The 11,037-nt window shown below is 40.3% G+C and overlaps 1 protein-coding gene across 1 annotated transcript; it reads left to right on the top strand.

The window, feature by feature from the left end:
• The first annotated feature begins 302 nt into the window (after positions 1–302).
• Positions 303–4,010, top strand: LOC114920957 (uncharacterized). The gene is made up of 4 exons (XM_029279817.2): positions 303–415; positions 1,394–1,877; positions 2,677–2,825; positions 3,171–4,010. The coding sequence occupies exons 2-4, from the start codon at positions 1,402–1,404 to the stop codon at positions 3,344–3,346; spliced, it is 801 nt and encodes a 266-aa protein (XP_029135650.2). The 5' UTR covers positions 303–415; positions 1,394–1,401; the 3' UTR covers positions 3,347–4,010.
• The last annotated feature ends 7,027 nt before the right edge of the window (positions 4,011–11,037 follow it).

Below are 11,037 nucleotides of genomic sequence, written 5' to 3'. Positions count from 1 at the left end.
ATAATACAAAACGAAGGCATAGAAAAGGAGCTAGGGGGCAACATGACAAAACAAGTAGCCAACATTTGGAACATTATTTAAATACATATCTTAAAATGGGAGCAAATTTACACTTTTTTTTAGCCTTTTGGTTTTTGGAGGAGGGGATCAATTTGACTGAACAAATTGAGTTAGATTTTTTTTGTAAATTTACAATTATGAATTTAAAACTTAGCTTGAAATATAATGAGATTTATAATAAATTAAAAAAAATATATATATATATTCATTGTTTGCGGTGTGAGCATCGACTGGGTGTGTTTTCTGACGTCATCTAACTGGATTATCTTTGTGTCGCTGTCCCAACGATCACCGACGAGCCGACGACCGACCGCTCGGTGTGTGCCATACAGGGGAGGAGAGGGTTAACATACAGGTGAGTGTCAGCTCGTTATAATTTACATACACATTATAAAAGTAGTTCACACTTTACGCTCTGTGTGTTCTCGTTGTTGTTCTGTTCTGTGTTTGCAGCTTGTTTTGAAACTTTCCCGTTTGGTCCTCAAACTAACGGTTGTGCTTAGCTAGCCGCAGCAGGTAGCTATGCTAACTAGCTTTCGACAGAGGGGAAAAAAAAAACTATGTTATCTTTCTTTTATCGGTGTTTAAAGACAACGTTTAAACGTGCTAATTAATTACCTTAGAAGAGAAAGTGGCCTACGATTTAAAGCATTTCATCAAAAATTATTTGAGATTAAGATATTAAAGTGTTTAATCTCAGTTAATTAACAAATGAAGCCTACTTGATAACCGTCCTCTTAGAATTCAGCACAATGAGAATAAAGTGAAGAAAGATAATCCTGGATAAAAAAAAACAAACATTTAAAATCAGAGTAATGCATTTAGAAAAAGTTCAGAAAACTGTTTTAATAAAAAGTTGTAGTACTCTTCTAAAAGTAATCAAGTTAAAAGTATATAACTACATGATTAAGTTTTAGAAATACAGCTGGTGTCAGTGTACATCTTTTCTTACACATGAAAAATTATTCTTCAAATAGATAACAATATATTGTTTTCAATTTTATTGGAACCTAAGTTAACAACAGAATCTAATGGTTACGAAAAAAACACACGATATCTCTAAAGGGAGCTTTTTCTTAACCCAAACACTGTAGTATCCTTTTCATTTCCATTTCATAGTATAAAAAAGTGACAGGTGTCATGACACACCTCCTTGATTTGCTCCTTTTTCTTTTTTTTTTCTTTTTTTTTTACCATTAGCCTCTGTGTGACCAGTAAAACATGAGGTTCAACACTCAAAAATGAAATAATTTAAGTTAAAATGTCCAGTATTGTTGAGGTGTCTAGTTCATCTTGGCACTTTACGTAACTCCCTTAAAATATACTATTACAGGTGACGTGATGCCTCAGAATGGTATGAACTATGAGGGCAGAAGAAGAGGAACACGTTACAATTCCTGTAAAGTCAACAGTCAGGTCCATGGCCAGGTCTCAGGCACTGATTTGGTTAACGGGGCCCTGGCTCACAATGGCTTCCCAGCTGCTGCCACTTGGACCAGTGATAGGTCACCTCATGGTATGGAGAATGGTATCAGACCTCAGTGTGGGCTTAATGGTTATATCATCCATGGGTACAAGGACCAGAGTAGAAAAGCAGTGCCACCAAGGACAATCAGGAAACAAGGAAGCACAATTTCAACTGTCACTGGTGCCTCAGCATCTGGCAGGGTCATCAGTGCAGGTATTCCAGATGGTATCTCGGTGAACGGGGGCGCTAAGTCTGTGCCCTGTAATTCTGACCAAATGACGCCACAGCCGAACTTCCCAGCCAAAGCAAAGAACCAGAGACCAAGGAAGGAATTCAAACATACCAAGAGGTGCGACATCTTGCTTTCAGTTGATGTGAATTTATCAAAATGCTCATTCATGCATAATGACTTAAACCTGTCAGTTGAATCGCACCTACATGACCTGCGTGTTAGCTGTTACAAGGTTGATTAAGACATTTGCATTTGTTAAAATTTAAATGTATCAGCCCTGTCAGATGATGACAGAGAAATGTGACTGGGTACACGTTTTTTTTGGATGTGCTTGCCCATTTTAGATCAGACTCATCTGTCAGGAGAGAACATTAGGACATAATTTTTATTTTGGGCTACCTCCTGTTGGAAGGAGTTTTGCAGTTCAGTGTTGGATGAAAAGACATTTTGAATAGATAATTATAACTGTTACACCTGGTCTCATGTAGATAAGACGATTGATGGCTCTCGTATATTGCTGAACATAAGGCTACATCCTGCTTTCTTAAGTTGGAAAACATACTGATAAAAAGGGAACAGCAGGGAACGCGTGCAAGGCGTGAATAATCTTAAGAGGTGTAAGCAGCCTGTGGCAGGAGAGCTGTGCCCCCTGTTTTTCAACTTGATGCTCAGCCAAGCTTACCTGCTGCTGCCTGTAGGCTATTAATGTAGTCCTACTGTATATAGTCCTACTGTCTTCTGGTTTGATATACATAAGTATGTATTGACAATAAAAACAATTAAAATGTCAGACAACCTCAAATTACACTAATATAAAGACTTTTATAACATTTGGCTAATGATCTTTAGATCTTGGCAAAAAAAAGAGCTTGCTTATAGTAAGAATTTACACTGAGACCTGTCCATTTTTTTACAGAAATACTAAAGTTACCTGTCCGGAGATGCCCCCACCCCCACCCCCACCCCCACCGATGATGCCCAAAGAGGAGGAAGACTGGGAGAAGGAGATCCAGGAGGTCACACTGAGCGGCTGGGAAGAAATGTGTTTTGGGAATTGTCCCTACGGTAAAGAACAAACATCAAAACTTTTTATTCCTGAAATGCATACATTATTTTACCAATCACAGAATGCCCAATGTTAGTCACAACATTAATTAACAGGTGATTACAATTGTTGTGTTGCTAAAATCAATCAATTAGAAAGTGCTTTAAAGAGACACGTACGTTTTCAGTGTTATTCAGTCGTTAGTTGTTTTGTAGCTGCTTGAAGAATTCTCAACCTGCTAGAACTCAATGGCACTTTCAGGATCAAGAACTAATAATGGCAAATTTCAGCTTTTTTAAAGGTGTATCTTACAAGAATCCATGTAGCAGTGAAAGTGTTTTACTGGCCCTCTATGATTCCTCTAGGTCCAGAAGATCTGCTTCATTTTTCTCTGCGGGATTTGACACTGAAGCAACGGGACATAGTCCCCCCGCCGGTGACAGCCAATTACAGTCCAGCAGCACATCACCGACGCCCAGTCCGATGGTCCTGCTACAGAATCCCTTCAGATCCAGACCAGTTTGTGGACGCTGACGAGTAAGCCAGACACATGTTGTTATGTTCGAGGAATTATAGAAGGCAAGACATTTTTTTTAGTCCGTCTTTTTTCTGCACATAAAACATCAATAGAATAAATCAACTTTGATATGTAGTCTAGTTTACTGCAATGCAGCGTTTAGCTTATCAAATACTTTACTGTTATCATATGTCGAGTCTTCTTTGCAGTCATGTTGGTTTTTTATTGTAGCTTTTATTTAGAATTTATTCAGATTTTATATCCGTTACATATTGCAAAATTTTAATTTGTTGAGCTTTTTTGATCTTAAGGAATGATTTTAGCAATCTCCTTTATATTTCTGTTGCAGCACTTAAGTGAATGTTGTTTATGAAGATGCTTCTGTTATTTTTTCCATTTCATACCTAAATGATTTCAATAGTCATCAAAAAAAATGAATGCTTTTATCTGATTTTCTTTTTTCTTTTAGAAAAACACTTTTGTCATAGTAATCTTTTGAGCCGAACTTTTAATTCTATTGTTTATCAACTGCAAAAGTTCACAACAAGCACATAAAGTAGCTTTTTTTAATTTGGCAAAGACAGCCAAACAAGATTATGGTTTGATTTTGTATCAGCAAAAACATAAAGTTACCTGATAGTGTTCAAATATTCATTTTCAAAAGCACAATAAATTCAATTTTCTTCTGCGTGGTTGTCAAATATCGAATGTTTATCCCCACTTCTTACTTAATCTGTGAGCTCTTTTTTTTTTTTTTCAAACTGTGAATCAGGTAGCTTCTCTTCTGTTCAGATCGCTCACTCTCATTTGATCACAAATCACATTCAACAGGTACAGTACTCTAGTTACCTAGTTTAGAATTTGAAAGGGATTTATAGTAGTGATGACATATTTTGGCCACTAGATGGAGCAGTTGATGTCAGAATTAGTTTCCTCTGATTTACTCCACACACCTTTGGGAGTTCATTGGGTTCATTCCCAAGGACTGGAGAGACACAAGCACTTACTTGCACACTGTTCAAAGCCCATTCCTCCACAGAGTTATCACCCAGAGTGCAACTGCTGATGGGGTGGCAGACAACTGTTACTAAGCTGATTAATGACATCTAATAATGCTTAATCATTCATGTCCACAGACACGGTGTCAATAATAGATTGAGGTCACAATCTTCAGTGCAATCCACAGCCGTGCGCTCAGATGAGACTTGAATTTTAAGCAGAGCTGGGTTTGTTTTTTTAAACCGAAGTATTCAACATCAGAAACATCACTTTCAAAGAGATGAAGCGGCTTTTGATGTTCTCCAGTCTTCTATGTGAATTGCATTGTTGATGTTGAGAGGGGATGTGAGTGCAGGAGTGGAGTAGTTTGGGGGGGGGGGGGGGGGGGGGGGGGGATGATGATGCATTTATTCTAGCGTTGGCATACAGTTCCAGTAGTGTTTGAACGCTCACTGAGCACTTTATGGGCTTTATAGGAGTTATGTATACAGAACAGTATATAATTATGAGGAAAAAAATGACACAAAGATAATCTGTTACAGTGGAGCAGTTCAAATGCTCCTGTTGGTGTTTCTGAGCAGGTTTTCTTGAAATGTTTTTACATTGAGGTCAGGTGATACATTAACAGCGGTTTTCAAATTTGCATTCAGGAATATTTCTAGAGAGTCGTTATTCAAGGGGAAAGGGTGAGACGGTCTCAGGAGGCAGGACAAGATGCAGAGAAAGACGCTGTTGTCATTATGTTTGCAAGATATCCCAGATGGCGGGCAAAGCTAATTCCAAGTCTTTACTGATATTATATGAATGCTACGTGTTTTTGGACTTAACCACAGTATCAACTAAGGAGGGGAGAGCATAACATACTGGCAAGCAGAAGAATTTTTGGAGCAGCTTTATTGCATGACGATCGCACTGGCTGCTAACTAGTCGTGTGATAGAATTGTCCGCAGGCCTGTGGTGAATCTTCCTGCCTTTTACCTGCTGTGTTCACACGTCAGCTCATCACTGACTACGACTGGAAAATGTACCCTGAGGCTGGCATGAAAAAGTATGTGAAAAAATGTGTCCTTCACACTTGCAGCTCCGCCAGAAAATGTCGACATGTTTTCATGTGTAGAAAGCTACTGTATGAGTTGAAGTGCGTGTTGGTCTGCAGGGATCCCCTCCCTCCCACCCTCTGCACAGGATGAGTGGTGTAGAATATGGATGAATGATGGTCTGAATTGCAGTCCGAGTTTTGTTTTATGTATTTAAACCATCAGTTTCCAGGAAGCTGACCCATATTTAGCGTCAGTGTTCATTTGCTGAACCGATGAGCTTTCTTTGCGAACTTGACTTGCCCTGTGGTGGAATTCTGCTCCAGAGCAGATTTCACATATGTTATTTGTTTGATCTGAGACAGTTTAATAAATATTTGTGAGCATGCACAAGTTTCTCCAAAATCCAGTAATCGGAAAAAGATTGACTTCCTAACTGCTTTTTTTTTTTTTTTTTTGACAGGAAGTGCTGAACAGTCACTGTTTTTTCTTCCATGTGAACTATTTAGTTTAAAAAGAAAATGGCATTCAATAAAAGTGCCTGTTTGCTCATTGAAAGTTCCTCTTAAAGCTATCAATCTGTTCACAAACAGCCATCTGTTATTCATTGTTATTGGAACAGCTCTGCTCACTTTTAGCTCTCTGAAAGCTTGCTTCACATTCCCTAATGTTCACTAAACCAGCAGCATTTATTCAAAAAGATGATGTGTGTTCGCTGTGGGGTAGATCCTACCGTTAAGGGGGCGCAGTCTGTTTAAAAGTGCATTATAATTGTGTAGGGTGGTAGGAGAGTTAAGAAATGGATGGTGTGTCTCATACATCGTGCATAATCGTTGTAATCGTGCTGAGTGATTAATGACCCTATGTGTCTCAGTGGACCTTTTCTTCACATCCTGTGTTTGGACAAATAAGCAGACGTGCTGGAGGTCTGTACTGAATGCCCTCCTACCTCCATCCTGCAGTAATGCTAGGGGTCAAATGTAGCTTATTGCATGTAGTATATGTTTAAGTTGAAGTTGAGTACATTAAAAAGACGTTTGCACATTTATATGAGAAGCACACCACGTGATGTTTTTGTGTTAATAGCCAGATATATCCCCACAACTCCAATACGAGTTAAATTTCCCAGCACTGAGATGAAAATCAACTCCAGGCCTTTAGCGGCACATTTCTCAGATGTGAATCACCAGCAGTTATTCCATCCGCTTCCAGTGTTACCAGTCATTTAGCATTCAACGTCTCTGATTGATCTGGCAACATAATGGTTTGTTAGCCTGGCACAGGAAGACACCCAGGAGGAGACAGGAAGGAAGAGTGTGGTCAATTTAACCTCCTTCAGCTGACCAAAGCAAACAGACGGACATTTGTCACTAAAATCACAGTTATTCTAGCTGTCCTGGATGGCTAATCCTCCCTGTTCACTGGGTTTAAAGCTGCAGCCAAATAGTCGCCCTCGGTGTAGGAACAAGTCGTTACTTTGTTTAACTCTAGTGAGCAGTTAAACAGAAGTTACGCTTCTGCATAGTTATTTAAATCAAAGATAAGATTAGCTTACCAATGAATTGATCTCACTGACACTTGCTTTGAATTGTTTCTCTTTTATTATTTAGAGCAGAACCTCTACAGTTTAATTTTAACCTGCTGCAAACAGGCTGTTGGTTTTAGTCTTCCTATGGGGAGAATTGGCTGTAAGATAAAACAGTATCTGCATGGGTGTGACTGTAATGATCTGCCACTGATGAGTTTTTATCAAGAGAGCAGATAACATTTCTGTTTCTTAAAATGTGAAAACTCAAAAGATATTCTGAAGTCAGAAGATTCCTACAAACACAAGGACTAATTTGAAACCGTATTTAGAGGTAACTGCTTTAAATAATCAGCAAGAGAGCTAATGATCTTTGGATTTTACCTTCATGGAAATGTATTATCCTTTTCCATTACGTGAACACCTGAAATAGCTTCTGCAGGCTAATATCCAGCTAGGCGATGTACACCATGCTGCAGAAACCGCCTTTGTTTACAATTTTCACTACAAAGATTCAGTGAGTGATTCATTTGACTTTGACAAAGATGACGTACCCCTTCTTATCAGCAGGGGGCGCCAAAGCTGACACATTTGAAAAGTTCCTCAGGTCTAAAGTTTGATTTCAGTTTTGAATTGACAAAAATGGAAACATACCCCTTTTCAACTTACTTGTAGTGACATTAAATAAATAATTAGCTCCAGTATTTGTAGCTTTAATAATAGATTTAACTTTAGAAGTATCACTTCTTGTGGCGCTGATGGGCTAGTGGTTAGTTTGCGCTCCCTATGTTGAGAGGCTAGAGGCTTGAAGCGGGCGGCCTGGGTTCAAATCCGACCTGTGGCTCCCTATCCCGCATGTCATTCATGTATCAGAAACAGTATCTGGTGCGAGGTTTATTTAGGCCACTATTGGGAGGGAATTTACCACAAAAGACATTCCTTCGTTCCTTCACATTCTTCAATAAAAACATCATAACACTGCTGTATTGATAAGATCCTGTCCACCATCCTCCTTAAAACGACCTCCTGCAGTGTATGATAAATATTGCACCTGGTTCAGAAAGGCACTTATTAGATCTCCATTTCTCCTCTGTGACTCACATCCTGTCATGTTTTTTCCCCCCTCTCTTTTCAGTGTGTCCGGTCTTGTTCTTTGCCTTCTCCTGATTGATCTTGTGACGCTATGTTGGCAATACAGAAAGATGCCTGTGGTTAGCTAACCACAGCCAGAGCTAACCAGCAGAAACACTCAAAAATTGGCTGTTTTTTTGGGGGGGGGGGGGGGATTCTGGTAAATTTGAGAACAAATATCTGCAATCCACTGGTGAAAATTGGTAAAAGATGGAAACTAAAAAGGGCCCATTTGGAAAATTTGCTTCATTCAGGTTAGATTCTTGCCAGCCTTATTTGTTTCAGGATTTTTCTCACACAAATTTGGCAGTGTAAAATGTAATGATTCCTTGGCACTTTAAATTCTCCTAACTGTCTGGAAGTGTTGGATGTTGTTTAATGGCTTGTTTCAGGCTGTGAGGATGTGATCGCATACATTTCTTGAGGTTTGAAAAGAAGGTTCATGGTTTCCTGTCATTGTGACCCGGCCCAGTAGGAAGAAAGCCAGGGTGTAGAGATCTGGGTGACAGACCATTGTAGAAAAAAAAAAAAAAAGCGTCACACAGCCTGTGGAAATAGCTGGCAGCAGGGACTGCAAAGGCTACAATCGCCTGATGGCCAAGCGCACTGTTGTCCAACTTTGTGATGAAACATTAAGGTGCTGCAATGCTCCTGTTAGTTCATCCAACTAGGGGTTAGCTTTTTACAAAATCATCTCTGGGCCTGAACCCAGAGCCACTTTTTTGCCGCTTATGTTGAAGACAGAAAAGAAACCGTTGCCACATCTGGGGAACAGAGGAAGGGCGACAGATTTCGCTGAGTCAGAGTGATTGGAATCAAGAGGGCGTTTGCCTGGGGTGAAATCTTCACCATATGGTGAAAACTGGAGCATTGCACCAGTTCAACAAGCCTGCGTCTGGTAAATTTATGTCCGGAGTGTCACTGTTACATTATTTCTCGGACATTCTTGCTGTAACATGACTGCTTTTATTAGGGCGGTTAAGGAAATACATCTGTTCTGACAGAAGTGCCTCCTGCCTTGAATTACAGAGACATACTTCAGACTTAAACAATGACAGACCAGTTGTTTTGACTCTCACAACAGACTCTGATCACAACTGCTTCATGCTTGAATGTTTAATATAACATTTAGACAGTCATTAAAATAGAAAAAGGAAAATATGACAGTGCCAGGATAGTTTATTTTTACCATCGTAATTGATTATTTAAAGCAGCAAATATTCAACATTAAGCAGCTTACCCAGGCTGTTTTTGTTATTTGGGTTTAAACTTGATACCTTAATGACAATTTGGTTATCGAAATAGTTGCTGGACACGTTTTCTTGTTTAGACCGGCGCTTTTCAAAGTGTGAGGTGCAGCTCCCCTGGGGAGCCAAAAGACCTCAGGGGGAGGCACAGCGTGAGGAAAAAATAAACCAGCAAAAATAACTGTAAACATATGGTTAACTTGTGCGATGGGCAAAATGGATTGTTTTTTAGTTACTACAAAGAGACAGAGAGAGAAGACATGCTCAAACGGAGCAAGTTTGACTTTTAACAGTGTGTGGACACTGAGTTCCGACTTCCTACATCTTTCTATGAAGGCTATTTTAAGTGCTCATCCACTTCACCTCTACTTACAACCTCCCTGAAGTACAGGTGAGCATAATCATAATGCAACATTGGTAAGTGGTTAGTTATTATATCTGAAAACGTATATGAATAGCTATGTGAGAAGCTCAGTAATGATATTGTTTGGTGTCCAACTGACTTTGATGTGTTCAAAAAGTATTTGACTTGAGTACAGCCTGAAAAATTGACCTTTATAATGTCTGATTTGAGCTGTTTTTCCGGTTATCCAGGAAGAGGTTGACTTGTCCAGAATTTGAAAACCTGTAGTTTAAACCATCATCATGTATCTGTTTAATGGCCTAATATTCAAGGTTCTTTTTATGATCGATGGTGACACTCAAGCCCAAATTAGCCGTGTAGTTTAATTTCAGCACTCTAGGATTCTTCTCCTCAGGCTTAAATAGTGTCAAATGTCCAGTCTTAGAGGTTTTGTCTGAACACTCAGTAATTAAAGGGTTATCGTCTTCATGCAGGTTATCATATGATGCCTGCAGTGACGTACCAGGCCCAGACAGAGGCAGTGTTTGTCAGCCGTACAGATACTGACCCTGTGGCCTGTTGCGATGCCGTTCTCGTGGCTGCTACGTATCGGCCTGTGACGACCTTCTTGTCTGGCTACTCTGCCTACTTGTCTGCCTTCTTATCGCCTGCCTTCCCACCTGTTCGGCTGTCTCTTACTGACAGCTTCTCTGTCTCTCTGTCAGGCTACTCGCTGGGGTGTTTCAGCGCTTCCTCTCTCCTGTCCAGTTACATTTTCTTTTTTTTTTGCCTCTTCCCTCTGCCTGTCAGGTGCCGGGCTGTCAGTCTTCCCTCCTCTCTGGTTCTCTTTTGTCGTCCCGTTTACTCGCTCGCCTGTCTGGCCTTCTGGCTTTGCAGCCGAGGGATGTCTGGAAAAGGTGCAGGATAATAAGGACCCACCACTCGCATACACGAAAGGAGACAAGTAGGGAGGGTGGGAGAAATGAAGAGGAGGAGGAGGTGGAGGAGGTTGTGACAGATGTAAGGAGAGATAAATGGGAGGAGGAGGAGGAGGAGAGGAATAAGGGAGGGAGCACACATACAGTAAGCGAGGGTGGGGACAGAAATGAGTGCGAGGCAGGGAAGAAATGAACACATGGAGAGACGTGCGTTAAGGAGGAGCAGACTGAGGCGATGAAGGGAGCAGATGGAAAGGTGAAAAGCAGAGAGGAAGAAGTAGTGTGACAAGAGATGCAGCGACAGAAAGTCGAGTCATGCTGCTTATTAAGAGGCTTCCACTCGGCTGCTGTTTCTTTATTAAATTAACACGCAGATGTAGTGTTAATCTGGGGAGCGGAGCTGAGAGAGACTATATAAAAAAAACAAAAAAAAACCTCTCCACCGCTGTCACACCTTCTCACACACATGCACACCCTTCAAAGGCAGTCATGTAA

The sequence above is a fragment of the Labrus bergylta genome, chromosome 1 (assembly GCF_963930695.1).
Source record: "Labrus bergylta chromosome 1, fLabBer1.1, whole genome shotgun sequence".
NCBI lineage: Eukaryota > Metazoa > Chordata > Actinopteri > Labriformes > Labridae > Labrus > Labrus bergylta.
The sequence above is the reverse complement of the archived record's forward strand: the minus strand, read 5'-3'. Positions and strand labels throughout refer to the sequence as shown.